The sequence below is a fragment of the Pseudorca crassidens genome, chromosome X (assembly GCF_039906515.1).
Source record: "Pseudorca crassidens isolate mPseCra1 chromosome X, mPseCra1.hap1, whole genome shotgun sequence".
Classification (NCBI taxonomy): domain Eukaryota; kingdom Metazoa; phylum Chordata; class Mammalia; order Artiodactyla; family Delphinidae; genus Pseudorca; species Pseudorca crassidens.
The window spans coordinates 25,838,379-25,860,717 of NC_090317.1; the positions used below are offsets into that span (position 1 = coordinate 25,838,379).

At 40.7% G+C, this 22,339-nt stretch overlaps 1 protein-coding gene across 1 annotated transcript in view; it reads left to right on the forward strand.

The window, feature by feature from the left end:
- The window catches only part of TENM1 (teneurin transmembrane protein 1), a 361,765-nt gene that overhangs the window by 262,184 nt on the left and 77,242 nt on the right, over positions 1-22,339 (forward strand). The window contains exon 23 of the mRNA XM_067722679.1: positions 18,426-18,580. Within this exon, the coding sequence (XP_067578780.1) occupies positions 18,426-18,580 (155 nt within the window). The remainder of the gene's footprint in view (positions 1-18,425; positions 18,581-22,339) is intronic.

Here is a 22,339-nt window from a genome sequence, read left to right on the forward strand (position 1 = left end):
AAATCTACCGTGGGTTGACTTCCCAGGGAACCAAGAATATTCGCTCCACAACAGAGGAGTCATCAGAAGATGTTTTTAGCTTCATTGATCCTCCAGCCATACTGGATGAATTAGTAGAGTGTAAAACTCAAACAACATGCAGCAAACCTAGATAACTAAGGAAATCCATTATTTTAACATCATCACAGGCTAAAACACAGCTGGAAATGGAGTCAGGAAGCCCATTTTTATTTTATAATTGATCAATTAATTGCGTTTTTTGGCCATTTCAGACCAAGGATTAGAGATGGCACAACAGAGGGTATTTAGACCAGCATTCTGAAGGTACTAATGACTTAAGTTATATGCACATAAGACAACTGCTAAGGTTTTTTTTTTAAGTCAAGCAGATTCTCAAGTGAACTGAATCTAACTAAGCAACAAACTAGCAGTAAAGGAGAGGCTGTTTGAAATGTCACCTCTTCATTCCCTCTTTCAGGGACTCCCCTGGCTAACTCTGAGCCCCCTCCCTGCAGCCCTCAGCCTGTCTTCCCGAGATAGAAATCCAGCCTTTCCCTTCCCTCTCCCCTAGTCAGAGCTGTGTGGGCATACAGTGGTGTATGCTACAGGGAGACTGGACAGTGCGAAGAATATTTTATCCTGATGTTGTTTACAATTTCCAGTGAATGGGGATAGTAAACACAGTCCTGTTATTCATCAGTTTTATTATTGTTTTTAATTTTCCTATCAAAAATGCACTCCCCTCATTGTCTGCACCCAGAACAGACCATTCCCATAGCCCCCAAACCTGCAGGTATAAGGAAAATACTCACAAAATAATACTCAGTGGAAAGTTCAGGATACAAAACTATGTACTGTATACTGCTACATCTGTAAGGGGGCAGGGGTGGTATATATGTACAGAGAAAAAAAATTGAGAGGAAGTTTATCTAAATGTTAGCAATGGGACTTTCCTGGCGGTCCAGTGGTTAAGACTCCACGCTTCCAATACAGGGGGCGTGGGTTCAATCCCTGGTCGGGGAACTAAGAGCCAACATGCTGTGCGGCATGGCCAAAAAATTTTTTAAATAAAATAAAATAAAGAAAGTAAATGTTAGCGATGATAATTGCTTCATAAGGAATTTTGAGTGATTTGCCTTTGTTCTCTTTAATTTTCTGAGCATTTGTTATTTTTATAATGCAACAAAAGACAAAGCATATTATTTTAAAACACACACATTCTGTCCTGTCCTATGACCGACCTCTGAGGACCCAGGTCTCTTTGCCTTCATAAATGACAGCTTTCCAGAGAGGGTCTCATAGTACTGATGGTTGCCAGTGGGTTGCTCTCATCTGAGCATGTTACTGGAGACCTGCTGGAGGGGCTATACCATCAGCCAAGGAAAAAAGCTCAGTGGAAGACCTTGAAGGCATCCTGGCAGGCCCGTAGTAAAAGACATTTTAATTATATTTATTATTTTTTAAGAAAGAGAAATATAAAGAATACAAATTAAAATGGCCTATAATCTCACCATCTAGATAAGCCCTGTTGATATTGAAAGATAAAAATATGGAAGTAATATATGTCTGTGGTTTGGAAGTTGGAACTCTGTAGAAAAGCACAGAAAGAAAATTCTAGGCTTCTTTACCACAAACACGCACACCCCAGTCCCTCTCTCTAAGGTAACCAGTGTTAACAGTTTCTTGCGATTCCTTTGAGACCTCTATATGTATTTTTCTCTTACATAAAAGGAATCATATCATATACATTACTCCTCACCCTCCTTCTTTCATTTGATTATATTTCTTGAAGATCTTTCCATAAAAGCATGTATATATCTGCCTCTGTTTTTAAGAGATGTATGATATTACAACATATGGACATACCATAATTTATTAAGTAATTTGCTTCTTTTTTTTTTTTTTTTAGTAATTTGCTTCTTGATTGATGTTGTTTTTCTTTTTTTTTAAATCCTTTATCACTGTAGCACTGCATTGAACAACCTAATTCACGTGTTTTGAAACACTTTTGTGAGTATATACACCGGATTAATTTTCGGCAGTAGTAGATATTACCAAATTGCCCTCCTAAAAGATTGAACACATTTACACCAATAGCGTGTAAGGATGCCCATTTTGCCATACCCTCAGCCACACTATCATTAAACCTCTTAATATATGCCCATCTGATCAGTGGAAAATGGTATCTCATAGCTTGTAGCTTTAATTTGAATTCCTTTAATTTTAGGTGAAGAGGAGTGTCATTTCATATCTGTTGTGACCATGTGTATTTCTTTTCCAGTAAACTCACTTTCATATCCTCTGCCAATTTTTCTACTGAGCCGTTGATCTTTCTCTTTTGAAAATTAAGAAAAGCATCCTTTTGTCTCTCCTATGTGTTGCAAATATTTTCCAAGTTTGTCATTTCTTTTAACAGTGTAGAAGTTTTCTAACTTTATTTGGTCAGATTTAGCAATATATGCAATATATGTCCTTAAGATCTCTAAAGTTTGTGTCCTTCTAGAAAAGCCTTCCTGTAGTAAAGGTACTTTTAAGGCAAGTGGGCAGGCCTTTCAATGACCTTTAAATCGTACTCTTTGTATTTCCCATTTGGGCCCCGTGAAATCTGGAAAACTTAGGAAGTGTTTAGAGTAGTTAAAACCAGAGACTTTGGAATCAGGCAGGTAAGAATGAGTTCGAATTTATTACTAACATCTCTGAGCCACTGTTTTCTCATCTGTAAGATGGAGACAGTGCTCCTACCTTCCTTGTAGGGTTATAGAGGATAAAATGACACAATATGGGTTAAGCCAGTACCTGGCACAGATCAAGTACTAAATAAAGTATGATGATAAGGAGGATAAGTAAATAATTTTTTTTGTTGTTTTGTTTTTTTGTTGTTGTTTTTTGCGGTACGCGGGCCTCACTGTTGTGACCTCTCCCGTTGCGGAGCACAGGCTCCGGACGCGCAGGCTCAGCGGCCATGGCGCATGGGCCCAGCCGCTCCGTGGCATGTGGGATCTTCCCAGACCGGGGCACGAACCCGTGTCCCCTGCATCGGCAGGCGGACTCTCAACCACTGCGCCACCAGGGAAGCCCAATAATTTTTTAAACTAATATTAACTGGATTGTTTTCAAGACCAGTAGTAAACATTTTGTTTTCAAAATTGTTTTACTGTATTCAAATTCTCTTCTGTCAAACTTTGTTGATTGTATATACACAGCCCTACTTTAATTCTCTTTGCCTGCAAAATACATTGTCCAACTAAAAGGAAAACTTGCAACTATGTTTTTAAAATACTTGGAGAGAGGTACTGAAGGGAGCTTGGCTGAAGAAAAATGTATGGAAAGTCACAAGTACACATGTGTATAAGGAGATGTGCTACGCTGTCATTACAGTATAAAAAATGGAAACAACCTAATAGTCTGTCAATCGGGTTTGGTCAAATGATGGAATATTATACAACAGTAAAAATGAATTAACTAGATGCCCGTGTAAAAACATTAAGTCACAAAACATAAGGTTGCATGAATGAAAGAGAAAATTACAAAAGAATATATATGATGTGATATCATTAGCATATTTTTGTGGTAAAATATACAAAACAAAATTTACCATTTTAACTTTTTTTTTTTTGGCTGTACCTTGCGGCTTTCGGAGTCTTAGTTCCCCAACCAGAGATTGAACCCAGGCCCCGGCAGTGAAAGCGTGGAGTCCTAACCACTGGAGCGGGGAATTCCCCCATTTTAACGATTTTCAAGTGTACGATTCTGAGGCATTACGTACATTCACATTGTTGTGCAACCATCACCACCATCCATCTCCTACATAAATTTCTGAAGCATAAAAACATACTGTATATTATTTTTTGACATATACATATGTAGCAAATGTATAAAAACATGCAAGGGGATCACACTAACTGCAGACTAGTGCTTACCTCTGAGGAGGGAAGGGAAAAGGGAACAGAGATAAAGACATGGGTTTTGGCTGTATTCATAATATTTTCTCTTTTTTTTAAGAGCTATATGAAACAAATGTTAACACCTATTAAATTAGGGTGGTAGATGCATGGCAGTGTGTAATGATTTTCTGAGTTGTCGACCATTTGAAATCTTTCGTAATTTAAAAAAAATGTTAAGTCAGAAATAGGGTTTAGAAAACAACTTGCAAATTTATACCTGAAAATTCCATTTTAAAAAGTGTTTGTTTTAAATAAGGCTTTCAGTCATACAGAGACAGTGTTCAAAATATTTAACAACCTTTAAAGCACAGGAACCAACATATCAGAACACACACCAGCTTTGGCCCTGGAGTAGGGTCTTCAGGGACCCCTACAGTGGCCAGTATTAATCCCTTATTTTCTGAACTGATTGGATGTGAGTGAGGCTCTTCCATTAGCTGCAGAGCTCACCAACACATCTAGTGTGTGTCCATATGTGGAGTTCCCTAAATGGCTGACACTGAACTTCCTTAATATTAAAGAGCCTTGATATAATGAGTCAGCTTTATCATTGACCAAAGAAAGTCACTGTTCCCTTGCGAGTGAGTCCTGGGCCATTTAAAGTTTCTCTCTGAGGAATCAAAGGCTTAATAACTGAAATGTGAGGCTGTCTTTAAGCCCCAAATATCAAAGCCTAGCCAGGAAGCTGCAGTGTTTTTTGCTCTGTTTTTCTTCCAGTTTCATTTACTAGCTATTCCATTTGGTCTTTCAAAAGGCTTGTTAGACTGTATAAGAGGTTTTTGGGGAAAGGAAGGTGGGTAGGTGCCCCATTTTACCAGTATTTGCTCAGGAAAGAAAGCTGATTACAGCAGTAATTTCCCTTAGAAGGCAGGAATCATTCCTCATTGTGGAAGGCGTCTCTAACCCAAGGAAACTGAAGCCATGGTAATGGATTGATAGGTCTGCTTTGTCCTCCTCCCCACTACCACCCCCCAGTCAAAAACCCATCAGAATGCCTTCTGCCAAGACTATCTACTTTGGTTTCTATAATCTTTTCTCTGTGTTCTCTTGAACAAAGTAAAACCAGAACTGTAGGCAGTCAACTGCCCCAGCCCTACCTTAGGGCTTGAGGTCCCTCAAAAGGTGCCTCCCACTTTTCCCAGAGTGGTGAAACTGGGGGCATCTCTGGGGAGAGCGGTCTGAAGAAGGGCTACTTTTACATCTTCTGATTTTAGCCTGTTAGGCTTGAAATTTTTGAAAACCCAGAGATCAACACTTAGCGCCCTCAAAACCTTTCTTTATGTGGTTGTGTGTGTGTGTGGGGGGGGGGGGTGTTCATTTTTGTTTGTTTGTTTGGGTTTTTTTAGTTATGCTGGGCACTATTTTATTTCCCAGGTATATCTGGTCTAGTTTTAACAGCATGTCTTTATTCAAATAATCTATTTGAATGTTTAAAAAAAAATTAGTCAATTAATACATGACCAAAACCACTGCCTTCTGAATTGGCCCTAAGTTGATATCTTCCTGGTTCCTGGAAATGCTGAATATATTTTGAGCGGTTGGATTAAGGAACCATTGCAGCTGCAAAATGTTATCTAGCGGTATCTGTAAGTGCCTGTTTCCTTTCGTTTTACCTTCTTTATTAGACTTGCTGGCGCTTATTAATTTGGTTTTTTCTAATTGCTCAAATTGTTCTCTTTCTAATATAGAGCTTAGTCATTTATTATTCTATAAAGCACTTCTGTATGGCAGGAACTATGCTAAATGCTGTCGTCACACACTGCAACCATCTCTTGTTACAACAAAGATCTCCTGGTTATCAAGCAGGTGTCCAGAGGTGCCATCATCTTAACTAATACTTTCAACATATTTAACTAGTGTCAATGAGACACTAGTGTCAATGACCCACTATACTATTTATAAGACTCCCACTGGTTTTAGCTACTCTGTCAGACCCATGTCATGCTCCTGGTATATCTTAGTAGAAAAAGAACCATGTTCACTGACCTTCAGTGTTTTGTTGAGCTTTTCAAGCAGCAGACAATCTGGTCTGCATTGGGAAATTTGGAAATTATAAGTGCAGTAAAAAGGCTTGATCCCTGCCTATGAGTGAAATATGATCTGGTTAGGGAATGAAGGGAGACATCGTCAGAGGAAACAGTAATCAGCATTAGGTTGTGTGATATAAACCATAAGCACTCGAGGGGCTCAGAGAATGGAGAGCTGGTTGGGATTTGGAGAAAAGGGGAGAGGAAAATGAGCAGAAGGGGGAAGATGTGGAAGAAAGGAAAGGAATCTGAAAAAGGACTGGACACGTGGGTAAAGAAAAACTGGGAACTAGATTCTAACCTCTCTTCCTGGTAGGTTAAGTGAATTCATAAAGGAATGAGATCAAAGAACAAGGCAAAGAAGTAAGGGTAGGGCAGTGGAGAACAAAGAGGCCACCTAAGTGGGAAGTGAATGACTCAGCTCCTCCTACGAAGGCTGGGGTGGTCTTGAAATGGGTTGGTTAAAATGACCCTATCTCAGTATGTAAAATGCATTCTTGAGTCTAGTCAAAAAGCCTCACACTCTTAGTTACAGGCCACGCTTTAGATTTGCAGCTTAATGATGTATACCTGATGTGATCCTCATTCCCAGCCACTTATATCGGTGGAATAACACATCTCTTCTAAGAGGCTCAGATTTCTACCATCAGACAAGATTGATGAAATTGTTTGATATACTCGACAAGGAAGTACCTCCATCAAGATATCTACAAGTCTTTGAGTTAGTTTATATATTATAATTATTGAGGCTAGGCTTTGCACTGTGTCTTAAAAGATGAGTAGGATCTGGATACTAGGAGAGGGAGAGGGGATTCCGGGCACAGGAGTAGTGCAGGCAAATATGTAGTGATAACCAGGGAAAGAGAAAGATGTGTTTCAGAGACAGTGAATAGACCAGTTTGACTGGAAAAGTAACACAGGACCCCTGTACAGACTGCTCGTCACCATCAGCATGGAGGAGACGCTGACAGAATTGCACAGAGGGTTCCTGCCATCTAAGTCAAGCTGTGCTGAAGCAGGTCATCATGTAACAGGTAATCCACAGCAAGATGCCAGAAACCTAACAGTTAATCAAAAACAGAAATATTAACACCATTTGTGTTAACCTTTCAAAACAATTTCACAGACTATTCTGTTCCGATGTGATTTTATTTGGTCTTTACAGTAATCCACTGACATGGGCATCTCAGCTTTTCTTCTCGCAATTAGACAAAGGCAAAACCCCAAGGACTGGGAGATTATGTAAATTTTTGAAAGTCACAGTCAGCCTCACGACAGGATCTCCTCATAGCTTCTACCCTGATGTGCTACTCTCATAGCTCTCCTGAACGTGTCTGGGTAATTGAACTTAGAGGGAAAAAGGTGGGGAAATGGCCTTGGAAACCCCAGTCTCAATCAAGACAAGGCCAGAGGTGTCACCAGCCCCCTTTGAACAGCAAATCCCAGTTTTTTTCAATACCTTTCAGTGTAACCTTCTTCTGCACTCAGATTGTCAAACCTGTAGGTCAGAGCGTGGAAAAGAAAAAGTCAAAGAGTTGTTTGTCTCATTGGACAACTGCTTTGCTTAATTTTTTTCTTTTACTCAACTGTCATATTTGTGTTTGTTGTTGTTCTAATAATATATTTTTGATTAAGCCCAAACTGGTCCTCCTAAGTGTCTCTTTAAACCTCATTTCAAATGTTCGAAAATTGTATTCACAGAGTGTTCATCACCCTGCCTTTCTGGCTTCCTGAACTTCTCTTCTAGTGTTAGCTTCATTAGTCAAGATGTACGGCTGTTGGAAGAATTTTAAATGGGCCTTCCGCGTTGTCTTTGAATAGATACTACATGCAAATAACTTTCCTGCAGAAATTTTCATTCTTCTTGAGTTAGCCCACTATTGTGAATAGTAAGCACTGTCAGGCTTAATTCCTCATATCCTCCTTTTATTGAGTATTCAGGCCAAGGTATTCTACTTAGTGTGCTTTTTTATCAGAACCTTTTGGTCGTTCACATATCTTGAAAGAGACTCATTTTCCCCCAGAGTGTAACAACTGCAATTAGTTTTTTGCTGGTTCATGGGCAATAAATGAACTTTCCCTCTTCAAGCTAATTGTTCGCGTAAGGTTCTTGTGAGGTGGTTTGTTTCCTTAGGATGACAAAGGCATTTCTTCAAAATGTATCTGAGTAGTGTCCCAGATACAGTTGCTTGATAATTGAAGAATTTTTTAAGGGGGGGGATATAAAATATTCAGATCGTGTCCAATAAACCTCATTTATCTTAGCCCAAATGTACTGAGTCCCCTTAAATCTCAACCTATAGGCATCTTTTGAGCAAGAATTCTAGCATAAAAGTAAAACATGAGGTATGCATTTCAACTTGAACTAGAACTGTCTATTTAACCCAATCGCTTACACACACACACACACACACAGACCTCTATAAAGCAAGGAAAAATAACTCATACCATCCCTAGTGTTTGGTGTCACTGTTAAATGTTGAGACACCAGCACCACCCCCAGCCCAGGGTCTCCCTGAGCCAGTTGCACAGCATGGAGCTTCATTTATTTGATTCTCTGGATGAAAACTTTAGCTATCTTATAAAAGCTTGAAGGCTTCTACACCAGTAGTTCAGTAGTGCAGTATTTCCCCTAAGCTAACAAAATTGTTTTCAACCTCTGCCTTGTCTCTGTGGTGAATCTAACATAGGGCACTCTGCCACTGACCCGGGTTATGGACTTAAAGCTTCGACTATGTCTGTCCAACATAGAAGAGCCTAAAATGTTGAAGCAGAGCCTATGTGGAAATCTTTGTCTATGGTTCTAAGGCTTAGAAAAGTCACTTTCAGAAAGAATTACAGCAATGACTGAGCAATTAGGACACCACTTAGCACCACTGTAAGACTTCATCCTCTTCAAAGGGCTCTTATTTCATTGACCCTTGTGAGCTTCACACTGTTTTAACCCTGTGCAGTAGGTAGGGTGTGGGTTAGGAAATCAAGACAAGTTCTACAGCTAATCTGTAAGAGAGGTCATCCTGAAGCCCAGATCCCCTGATGTGACCCTGGAGCCAGTGTTCTCTCTGCTTTCCCTTATGTGGTCCAGAGTGAAGCAAATTAAGGTGAAATCTTGAGATATTGCTGTTTCCTTAGAACTCCTAACATTAGAGTACGGTTGGAAGAGGTCATAAGATCATAACACAAAGTTGTGTTGATAGAGCAAAGTGGATTTGCAGGGAACCTGAGCTATTCAGTGTAGCTATCTACATGGATCAAATTCAGTTGCAGTTAATTTGATCCATGGTCCTTATGCTATTTTCTCCGAGTGGTCGATTCCCCTTTTTCCCATATTCTCATCATCACTAATTGATAGGGGGCTGTACTCCTCTTAAAGGTCTTTGGAGAAAGAGATTACCATTGCCTCCTTTCTAAACTCATTTTTAGAGAAATTCATATGCAGATCTTGACATCGTGGCATGCTTTATTTGATTCAAGATAGATGTGCTTCATTATAGATGCGTGGCAGTTAAGCCTGTAATTCAACAAGGTTTATTGAACATTTGTGCCCGGGTCTACTGGATTTGTTGAGATATAAAACTAAAGCATAAAATCCAGTTCTTGCCCTCAAGGAGCTTTTTGCCTAGACAGAGCATGACTGGATAATTCACATTTGAAAAAAAAAAAAGAAGCTTCTTTAGGTTAGAAAACAGAGAGACCAGAAAGTGGAGTTTATGGAGAAGGCTTCCTGGAAAAGAAACATCTCATAAAAACCTTAGAAGATAAACAGGATTTGAATTGGTGGTTGGTGAATGTAATAGTGAGGCCAAGCTAACAACTATATATTACACACAGACACACACACACACACACACACAATCTCAATGGCTTAACAAAATAGTCGTTTATTTCTTGCTCACATCACAGTGCAGTAAAAGGTTGCCTGTGGGATAGGAGAAATCCCTGCTCCTAGCAGTGACTCAGGAGCCAGGCTCCTTCCATCTAGTGGCTTGTCAATCTCTTAGGCCTTGGAGTCCTCCAGTGGGTACTCTGCATCCAGCCAGCCTAGAGGGAGGGGGGGCTCCATAAAGGAGCTCAACAGAGGTTTTGTTAGGGACCAGGCCTAGAAGTAGCATATATCACTTCTTCCCACACCTAACTGCAGTGGAGGCTGGGAAATGTAATCTAGCTGTATTCTCAGAAAGAAAAACAGATAGGATGACCTGAATACATAGCATTGTCTCCGCCGTACTAAAGGGGGAGAGCTTCCTGAAGGAAGGATGAGGAAGAGAAGGGGGACAGAGCAAGAGCAAAGTCAAGTTCAGCTTGAACACCTACTTTTCTGGTTTGATTTGACTAAATTTGATGAACTTGTCATAAATTCTGAGCTTTGATCTTGGTGGGAACAAAAGAAGCTGCATGCTTAGCAAGTATTGTGTCACTAGCCATCCAGGGATTTCATTTTCCCGTGATGGAGAATTGGAACTAGATTTGATTATCTTTGGTTTCTCAGAGCTTATAAACCAAGACATAACTTCTTTTTAACTGGACTTTATTTTTTAGAGCAGTCTTAGGTTCACAGAAAAATTAAGCAGAATCTTTATACGCTGAAACTACTCTGTCTGATACTCTAAAGGTGGAAACATGCTATTACACATTTGTCCAAACTCAGACAGTGTCCAACACCAAGAGTGAACCCTAATGTAAACTATGGTCTTTGGGTGATAATGATGCGTCGGTGTGGGTTCATTAATTGTAACAAACATACCAGTCTGGTGCAGGACATTGATAGTGGGAGAGGTATGCATGTGGAGGCAGGCGGTTTATGGGAAATCTCTGTTATCGGGACATAACTTTTAACGGCAGTACTAGTTATTAGATTTATTCTAAGTTCATGGATCTTGTCTGCTCACAGCAGCCTCTTCACTGACGATATATTCCTCTTGATTGTTCTCTAGCAAGCATCATAAATTGGCAACTCAGGGAATAAATCTGGTTCAAAATATAATTCATTTGTCCCACTCTGTGTCTTTATTAAAAAAAAAAAAAGATTGAGTGCATTTAGGTGGGACATGCGTTATTTAGTTAACCTTCGTTTCCCCTAGAACTTGTATAATGTAACACCTGACCTAACTCACAGACTAATGCTACCTGCCTGTCCCCTGATGACATATGAGTTTGTGACCCTTGTTTCTGGGGTCTCCTTTTTATTTAGTAGATCATAAATAATAGTCAAGTTACCAAAGTCCCTATCACATGGAAACTCTGGGTGCTTTCCTAAAACTCACCAGCTCTGTAGGAATGAAGCTGCAGAATATCTTTGAAGAATAATTCTGAAAAGGTCCAGGAGCTCTACAGGAATATAAGAATTCTTACAATTTCAGGGGAGGGATCATGGATCACTTTGACCATCTAACAAAAGCAATGGACCATCTCCTCATGACGATACACATACACGAAACTTTTTGCAGATAATTTCATGGAGTTTCTGGACCCTCAGAAACCATTCTGTACACCACTCCTGTGGTAAAGTGATTGATAGCCCCACTTAGGCTACATGGGATAGGGATCAAAAGAATGGACATTGAAAGTCAGACGAACATGAGCTAAATCTAGCATTGGCAACCTGGAGTTAGTCATTTGACCTCTGAACCTCTATTTCCTCTTCTAAAAAATGACACTAATAATACCTACCTCACAGGGCTACTGTGAGGATTAAAAAGAGAAAATGTATGTAAAGAGTCCACAGGGCTTCCCTGGTGGCGCAGTGGTTGAGAGTCCGCCTGCCGATGCAGGGGACACGGGTTCGTGCCCCGGTCCGGGAAGATCCCACATGCTGCGGAGCGGCTGTGCCCGTGAGCCATGGCCGCTGAGCCTGTGCTCCGCAACGGGAGAGGCCACAACAGTGAGAGGCCCGAGTACCGCAAAAAAAAAAAAAAAAAAAAGAGTCCAGCACAGTGCCTGGAATATCTTAGTATTCTCAGCAAATGAAAATGGTTATTATTTAGTGATAATAGTCAGCCTTAATGGGTTTTTTGTGGTGCTTACCTGGGTTTCACACTGGGCTCATCAGAAATTCAACATAGTCCTTCAGATTTCTGCTTACGTGTGATTTATAATCTGAGAAAACACTAGTAACCTTCATTTCCCCAGCCCATCTCCCAAGGCTGCTCCCATGGTACCGTGGACTTGCCCCAAACTAGTGTTTATCTCAAGGCACTGTAATTGCCTGGTTATTTCTCCGTCTCCCTCACTGGTTTCTGAGCTTCTCAAGAGCAATGCCATATCTGTTTTATAGTCTGCAGTAGTCCCAGTGCCTAGCACAGTGCCTGACATATAATAGGTTCAAAATAAATCCTGAATAAATTAATAAGTGAGGACAAAAACAACTTTCCCAGTAAACTTCTAGGAAAACAGTGCTGGTGGAGGTGGGAGAGCTCTTCATTCACTGTTCCTTGCCTGGAGGGCTAAAGCTTTCAGAGAATCAGAAGGAGCGAAAGTGAAGACAAGCGGCCTTACCTGCCTTTCAATCACAATTCTTGGTTTAACTAGCCCACGAATCTCTCATTCCTCGTGATGTCTCTGAGTGCCTTCTGAGTCTTGAAAGGAAGGACATATTAGTCTGAATGCTTATCATTTTTAATTTGTATTTAAATTCTTTGGAAATTGACCTTTACTGTTAGAATATAGTGTAACTTTTTTTTAATTAAAGAGGTCATCTGATTAAATAACTCACACTGTTCACTTGTCCTGTAATGTTACGGTAGGTTTATTAGAGTGTCATATTTGAGAACTCCTGTTCTCATTGTTAACCACACAGTGAAATCATCTCAGCTGGTCATTAAGCTCTGCTTCCTTCCAACCCTAGTAACACACAGATATTTGTAATCCCTCCAAATTCTAGAAGCTCCATTTGGTGTCTACCTAGCAAGATAACAGGCTTATTGTACAGAAGTAACTTGGCCCTTTCTGATTTTGGGTAGGTAGTTATAAGTGGACAGTAGTTAGATCAGTTGGGGAATGGACTTTTCTGCCTAGTGGAGAATTTCCATATAGACCACACATATGATACCAATTTTCAGAGAATTGAAATGCACAGAAACAAAGCAAAAAATTTAAACTCTTTGACTTAAAGGGCACTTTATGATCAACTGGCTAATGTCAGCTACACAATTCAGCACACTCAGTATTGGAGATTGAGCTGATGCCATATTGCACTTAAGACATTCCCTGAAAGTTTATTTTAACCATTTACCTCTGTCTCATAAAATTAAAGAGCAGATTGTGGCAGGAAAAAAAAAAAAAAAGCAGTATTTCAGTTTTGTGGTTGCTAGGGCTGTAGATGGAGAGAATTTTATGACTACTTTCCAAAGCTTATATTCTGAAAGAAGGTTCATTTTTAATACAGAAATAATAAAAATGTAGGTGGCCTCAACAGCTGTAATTTTTATAAATTAAATACAGAGATGCCTTCTGCCAACATTTGAAATTGGCATTCTGCACAGCCAAAAACTCTGATCTTCTCTGTTATCTAATTTGGGATTTTAGCTACTATTTCCAGGCTGTTAACCTCCACATCTGGACTCTCAGTGATACCACATCAGGTTGCCCCTGCTGCTTCAGTATCGATCAGCAGCATCCTCTTCCCCAACAGGTGATAAATTTATTAGTAACTATCCAGGCTGCCCCAGCTTTAGGCAATTGTCTTCTTAAGAATTATAGTATTTATTCATTAGAGGATAATAAGACAAGGGTAGAAGTCAAATACTTTCGCCCGTTAATTTGCAGCTGTTTCATACAGAGCTATGCTTCACAGAGAAAAGAGCCTGCAGTTCAGATATTATATAATGTCCCCTACTTTGCATAAGACACTGCGAATAATTTTTTTTTTTACAAGATGCACTTTATTTATGAGCAGTTTCCTCCATAGAAAGAGCTTGTTAGGGCTTAATGCTGATGAATGGAGACAGCACCATTCACACTTCCAGGTTATGGTCTGTCAGTGCTTTCATTATATGCACTAATTTACAAGGATTTATTTATTTTCTCACAAATGTAAAAATGTGCTCCAAGCTAAACATGCTGTCTGGGCATCTGAGGGAAGTGTATTCCTTGGTTGTTCGTCCCACCCCTATCCCACCCACCCTGCATCACTGCCTAACCTTGTGGTAATCGCACAGAGCTATATATTTTTCGCTTGCTCTAAAAATGAATACTGGTTAAAATTTTAAACCCTGGAAGTGAGTCTTTTCAATGCAGTTTAATTCCTTTCTCATTCAAAGACTGTGCCTTCCATTGTGTTTTAAGTGCTAATGAAAACCCTGTCAAGTAAGCACATCAAGGGACGTGACCCTTGGAACAAATTATGCCCACAGCATTGGGTAACAAATTTTGGAAATCTGGGTACAACTATATCAAAATATGAACGTCTTATTGAATCTGTAAGATCTTGCTAGCCCCAGATGGCTTTATGTGCTCTGAAATCACTCACGTCCCCATCTCTGAAGACTAAAATTTAAAATAGACTGGGCATGTGCTACCTCCTCCCACTCAGTCTAACAAACAGTAATAGATCATACTGCGTCATCAACATCCCCGGGCTATACCGATACTCATTATGGGAGATGACCACACCCCCTCCCGCTCCCCAGCCAAGTAATAGCAGAAATAATTCTCTTTTTCTTACCCGTGATTTCCAGTTTGGTTTTTAACCTCAGTGAAAATTAAATACCCTTTAAACCTCACCAGCAAAGAGTTTGTAAAACTAGTTGTTTGGGGAATTTGTCTGTGTGTTGGTTGTTTGGTTGGTTCATTGGTTGGGGTAGGAAAATGAGAGGAAATGAAAATATGTACATAGAAAATATGCCTAGATGCATAAATAAAGCACCTATCACACAGTCCCTCAAAGCCCTTTCTACTATTTCTTTTTCAACTCCGAACATCAGTATAACCCAATTAAATTTAATTAAAGAATCTCAAAAATTGGAGTATTTTGGAATTTGGACCGCGATAAAAGAAATTGCTACACAAATATATGAAAGGAGAATATCCTACAAACTGTCAGCCAAATGAGCCCCGAAGGCCAACAGCGAGGATTTAATAAGCCTCATCTGTGGAGTTCAGCTGACAGGAACAGAGAGAGAGAAGTTCAGTGTTTAGAAGTTCACGAAAATTAAAAGTGGGAAAACCATGAAAGTCCAAGATTATCCTCCCCAGCTCAGGCCAAACTCCACCCTCTGGCGGGGGTGAGGAGTGTAGTAGTCAAGGAACAGAATGGTCCTCCCTGATGTCAGCATAAAGATGTATGTTTCTGTACTGCTAGTTTCTGGAGGAATACATTTGTCTATACCTTTTGGGAATCTGTTTCAATTTTCAGGGATTTGATTCTCTAAGTTTATCATCTCCCAGTTCGAGCAGCACTTTCACAGTATCCTCTTAGTCTTGCTTTCCATGTACCTGAATTCTTCGTCCTTTAGCGCGCACAGAACTTGGCACAGTGCCATTCAGTATGCGTTTGGTAAATAATTCATGATTTTATACACTTCAAGCCTGTCTGCTCTTAGCCTTTCTCTCTCCAGATTTGAGTCTTGATCTTTCAGGTCATCCTCTTACGACAGCCAGATTTCCAAGTTCACATTCAGTGATATTGAATACAGAGGTCATAAAAGGTGACCCCAAATCATAGGCCTGCCACACACCAGACCAAATTCTAGGCATTTAAGAAATTGATTTCGCCAAAACACAAAGAAAAATAGAAAGCAGAAATACCCCTTGATTCATCTTCAGTCCAGATATTCTGGAGATGAAAGAAATGTTCCTATGCCATCATCCTTTGACCTGCCGTGGTCTTGAAAGTCTTTTTAAAAACCTTCTTTAAGGTCTTTATGCCACCCAAAATAATAAAGGGACTTATTGACATGGAATTGCCCTTGTTTGGACACGCTGGTTTCCTTGGAGAACTCACCAAAACATAGATGACTTTAGAGGCATTCAGGGAAAGTTAAGATGAATCTGGGGCTTCCCTGGTGGTACAGTGGTTGAGAATCCGCCTGCCAATGCAGGGGACAAGGGTTCGAGCCCTGGTCCCAGAAGATCCCACATGCCGCGGAGCAACTAAGCCTGTGCGCCACAACTACTGAGCCTGTGCTCTAGAGCTGGCGAGCCACAACTACTGAGCCCGCGTGCTGCAACTACTGAAGCTGGCGCACCTAGAACCTGTGCTCTGCAACAAGAGAAGCCACCGCAATGAGAAGCCCACCGTACCACAACAAAGACCCGATGCAGCCAAAAATAAATAAAATAAATAAATTTATTTTTAAAAAATGAATCTGTAACTTTCATAGATGTTAAGGATTAATACTTCATGAGGAACATCAGGATTAATCAAAGTACATCATAAAGTCAAGCCTTAATATTAACCTCCTGCCAATGAACTAACTCATCTAAAGGCAGTTTATTAAGTTGGGTTTATAAACTGTCTTTAGATGAGTTCACTCTTTGCCAGGAAGATTATTGTGCGTGTGTGTGTGTGTGTGGGTGCACGCATGAGCACTAAGAGGACATGCTGGTTATCACAGATCTTCCTAACTTTAACATACATTGTGAGTTTCACAAGGTCTGAATAAAGGAGAACTAGGAAAAGACTAAATTGTAAACTAATTTTAAAGTAATGCCATGTGGTTATTTTCAAAGTAGCAAGGGAAGCAGGAGTTGAACCATATGTTCTTTATCAGTGTCTGACACTTTTTAAATGCATTATTTCATCAGATACTTACTACAACCTAGGCATAGAATAACCAACTCATCCTAGTTTGTCCAGGACTGTCGCCGGTTTAAAACTGAACCCTGCCTCAGTCCCATGCAAGCCAGGACAGTTGGTCACTTTAGCCAAGTAAAGCAATAAAAGGTATTCTGAGACCAATTTCCAGCATGGGGAGAACCACCAACACCACCACCAAGCAATTCTACACCAGTTGAGTATCCTACGATTTCACTTAATTCTGACGCGATCTACCCGTAAATAGTATCAGATCCCACAGGTTAAGGGGTGAGTCCTGCAAGACTGCCTTCCCCCAACACCACTTCACATGCCAATCACAAGTCCAGGTTGTCACCTGTGTTTCGGACAGAACTGCTGTAGATAGGAGGTTCCAACAACTCCCTTCTTGGGTTCCATTATTTTGGTAGAGCGGCTCAGCTAACTCAGAGAAACAGTTTACTCACTAGATAACTGGTTTATTATAAAAAGGATGTAACTCAGGAAGAGCCAGATGGAAGAGATGCATGGGGCAAGGTATGGGGAAAAGGAGAGGAAGCTTCCAGGCCCTCTCCAGGTGCACCATTCTCCCCAAATCGCCCTGTGTTCACCAACATGGAAGCTCTCCAAAGCCTGTCCTTCTGGGTTTTCAGTGGAGGCCTCATAATCATAATTGATTAAATCATTGGCCATTGGCCTTTGAACTCAATCTCCAGCCCAGGTCAGGAGGTGGGACTGAAAGTTCCAATCCTCTAATCACCAGGTTGGTTCTCCTGGCAACCAGCCTATTCTTTGGCCAAAGTGCAGCCAAAGTCACCTCATTAACATAACAGAAGTCACCTTTATCTCTCTCACCACAGGCAATCCCAAGAGTTTTAGGAGCTCTGTGTTAGAAAAGGGAACGGAGACCAAAATTCTTTATTATAAATTACAATATCACAGGCAGATAATCTTTTCCATATTTTACCAAAGAGGAGGCTGAATGACTCAAAGTCACACATCAGTTGTAAGTGGTGCATTCAGTATTAGAACCCCAGCCTTCTAACTGCGTTTATATATTTTCCAAGAAACAAGACTGTAATTAGCACAGTGTGTAAAACTACTGTGAGAATTTTATTGACTTGTATTTTTTCTAGAAGCTTAACCATTCCTTTTGTGACACCATAATTTTGCTCTCCAGCTGCCCTCTTAACAGATAATACAGAGAAAAAACTCAGTCCAGTTTATCAGAATTATTACAGACTCTGTTAACTGAGAGTGAATTGATGAAAATAATTTTAATGCTTTCCAAGTCAGTTATTTCTAATGCAACTATGAAAACAAGCAGCGGCCTATGCATCTGCACTCTAAAAGAAATGTAACATACACTGCCTCCCCTGTCTTTTCCCATTTGTCTTAGAGGATTTTTTTTTTTTTTTTTTTTTTTTTTCTGTTTGTGGGAGTAAGCAAGTATCCAGGGGGTAGAAATGTAAAACTGGACAACAAAATTGTTAGACTGGCTTTCTCTCCACATACTACATTTTGTCGTTTCTTCTCAATACACAGAGGAGTGAATGTGTGTCCAAACAAACCTCTCCCGTTACTGTTCTGTCTGAGCTGAGCAAAATTAAATCCATATGTCTTTAAAATGCCTTTTCATTTCTATGGCTTCTTTCAAAATACTGATCTTGGCACAAATGTGGCCCTCTAGACTACTAATGCTCAATTGCTCTTCCCCAACAGGCATCACAGTTGATAGGCATGGATTCATTTACTTTGTGGATGGGACTATGATTCGGAGAATTGATGAGAATGGTGTGATCACAACTGTAATCGGCTCAAACGGTCTGACTTCCACACAGCCACTGAGCTGTGACTCGGGAATGGACATCACTCAGGTAGGCACCAATGGTTTTCAAGCGCTATCACCATTTGGCATCATGGAAACGGATAACAATTTTCTCATACAGAAATTAGGTAGAAAGGAAGCCTGGTGTATCCATTATAACACCAGATAGCAGAAGTTTCTCTTTATGTAAGTTACTTTTTTCCTCCTCAGAAAAACTCAGTTGAGAGAAAAGAGTAAACTAGGATGGGAGTACCAGTGGGTGGAATGTTGGCGTGAACATTAAAGTCTCTCAAATTTGAATCAATTAGAGGGTAAGGCCAATTTCACTTATTGACTATGGTCCAAGATATGTAATTTTATTATTTTTGAATAATACAATAACTCACATTTGGAAAAGTACTGACTACTAAAGTCTGGAAATCTTTTTTAATGAATATATGAGCATGACTTATTATTCATGTCTATGTAAATAGCTATTTCTAGGGGGGTTTTTTGTGGGGTTTTTTTTTTTTGAAGTAAAAGCAACATTCCCTCTGAGATCTATTTTACATGTATTTAGGAGAGCCTTTTGCCAATGAGAATAAAAGGGAAAATTCAGTGTAGTTCCCGTCTGAGTTCAAAATTCTGATTTTACCAGAATTATGCAAAATCAGGATTAGACATGTAGAGATTACAGAGCATAGAGCACAGTCCCAGCACCTTGTGGATGACTTTCTTAGTTTGCAGACACAAGCAGTTGGTATGTTCAGTGAGGGAAACAGACTAGACAGTCGTCAAACGGACTTTCAAACTAACATTCCATGAATCTATGACTCTGATGAAGTAGATGATTTATCTTTTCAAATGAATCACAGTAGAAGTTGAGAGTTTTAGAATTGGTTAGTGTATCAGAGAGGATGGTTTTGACTGCAAGTAGTAAGACACTTAACTAAAAGTGATTTGAACAATAAGGTTTCATTAATTCACATAGTGAGATGACCAGAAGTAGGCAAAGATGCCGGCAGATTTCCTTCTTGTGTCACATTGGCCAGAAGTGAGTCACTGGCAAAGGGGAAATGGGGTCTCCAAAATGGATTCAGACCCTCTGGAACTGGGTCAACCTCCCTGAGCAGACTGCTACCTAATTCTAGAACCCAAATCAGGGTTCTGTTAGCAAGGAATGAAGGATTACTCTTCAGTAGGCAACCAGCAATATTCTCCACGGTTAGGATGCCCCTGCCTCACCCCAGAACCTCAGAAAATAGTCAAATAGAGTCAACTACAAAAATAAAATCGGAATTGGAAGGCCTGGAAAACTGACAAAATGAATGAACCCTCTTTAAGAGAGATAAGAGTGGATCAGGCTATCAAGTCCTAGAGCAGCCTAACTTTCCACGATGCAAAGTCCTGCGGGAGGCAAGCAAAAGGAGCATTATTTATGGCGGCGAGGAAGGGCGTGAATGTGTTTATATGGAGGAGGGGGACGAAAGAGAGAAGATGCGCGTATATGATTCACTTGTGGGAATAGTTTTAAAATAGAACACTTAGTATTGCAGTCAGTCAGCTCTAAACAATTTATGTGTTTCGGTGTGGAAAGTTATGCTGAAAAGAGAATTCTTTGTCTGAATAGAGCAAACATAGGATCTTCATCACCGTGAGAAGGGTCCTTTTTCACACGACACCTCGTAAGCCATAACTGCCGCCGTAAAAGCTACCTCATCCCTTTCAGGTTGGCATGCAGAGTGCAGCCCACTGAACAGGAGACAGAGTCACAGTTTCTCTATGACATTTCATTCCAAGCCTCAGTTTCCCTGACAGTATCCCCCTTCCCTTTTCCTTAAACAACATCAGCTTGAGAAAAACAGTCATTTTGGGGGGGGAGGTGGGGAGGAGATGGAGAGTTAAGTGGGGTGAGTCAGGGTACATGTTCGAAACCAGCAGGACAGCCTGGGAGAGAAATCAGGCTTCATGTCCAAATTATTTGGCTTCTATCTCCGCTGCTGGCCATCTCTTCGTGTTGTGTGCTTCAAGCACCCTAAAGAGTATCTGGCATTTTTCCTCTTAGGCCGGCACAGGACAATGAGTCTGGACTGATGTCTACTTCAGTGTCCAGAGTATGACCTTCCACTTTTATTAGGAGCCTGCTTCTCATGGCCCCGATCCTTCAGACTGGAACTTCTTCTGCTGGTCCAAATCCCCTTCCCTACCCTCCTTACACCTCACCTCTTCCACGGGACCCTTCCCTAATGCTTCTAATCCTCTCTGTGGTCTCATTCCCTTCCTGGAATTTAACATCACAATGTTTAATATATAATTCGCTCTCTGTTGCCAAACTATGTATCCAACGAGTTTCCCACTGTACCTTGTTTGGACATGCATAGTAAGTGCTCAGCAGGCATCGTTAACACATATACCAATATGAAAAAGACACTATATGGTACAAAGAATATGAAGGAGTTAAGTGCGGGCAATGTGGTGAAGGACCTTATAAGCGTGATGGAGTTCCAGTTTTATCCAGCGGACGATGGGGAGCCAATGAGAGCATTAAGCAAGAAAATGCATTTTTAAAATAGTCTTAAACATGGAAATCCATTTGTAAAGGAGCATTCTAGCTGTAGTATAGAGAATCAAGTGGAGGGAAACAGTATTAGAGGCAGGGAAACCACTTAAGAGGCAGTCAAAGCAATGTAGGTGTGACAGGGACAAAACATCAATAAATAAATGATTAGTCCCCTTTCAAGAAACTTCAGTGCAAATTAAATTGCTTTCCAGTTTTTTTTTTTGGCTGTTCAGGTGATATTTCTTTGAGATACAACTCCGTGATGACCCTGACCGTGAAGCTGCCCAGCTTCATGCGGGTTACATAGGCACGCAATGATAATGGCCAAGCCTAAAGTATCAGCAGTGTGGATTAAGAAAGCGAGACAGATTAGTGAAATATTGGAGCTACAATCAAAGAACTTGCTGACTGACAATTTTGGAATTAAGGATGTATGTGTATAGTGGTACCATTCGCTGAGATAAGAAATACAAGAAGAGGAGAAGCAGGTTTGGGTGAGGGTTGGGTGAGGGGTTTATCTGGGGGCAAACTGAGTTTGAGGTACCGTTGCATGTTCAGGTAAATACATCTGGCAGGCAATTGGATATCAAGGCCTAAAATGGAGATGAGATTTGGGATTATCAGCTTTATCCCATGGTAATGGCAAATAGGGAAGTGGGTGAGATCTTCCAGGGAGGGTACATAAGCAGAAAAAAAGAGAAGGCTTCAGACCAAACTCCAACGATAACAATATTCAAGAGAAGAATGAGGAATAGGAACCCACAAAAAGGAGAGTGAGATGAAGAGACCCGACAAGTAGGAAGAAAACCAGGAATGCATGTGGTCCAAAAACGCAAGGGAAGCAAGCTTTTCAAAAGGAAGGGAACGGTTAATATCAAATGCTGCTTAGAGGTCACGTAAAATAAGGTGTGTTTTTGTTGTTGTTGTTGTTGCGGTACGCAGGCCTCTCACTGTTGTGGCCTCTCCCGTTTCGGAGCACAGGCTCCGGACACGCAGGCTCAGCAGCCATGGCTCACGGGCCCAGCCGCTCCGCGGCATGTGGGATCTTCCCGGACCAGGGCACGAACCCACGTCCCCTGCGTCGGCAGGCGGACTCTCAACCACTGCACCACCAGGGAAGCCCTGGCAGGCGGATTCTTAACCACTGCGCCCCCAGGGAAGCCCTGTTGTTGTTTTAAGAAGCAATTTGGTTGGACAGCATTCGTGACTCTGATAAGAGTGCCTTTGGTACAGTACAATTTAATTGGAGTTGGACTGCAGTGGTAGAGT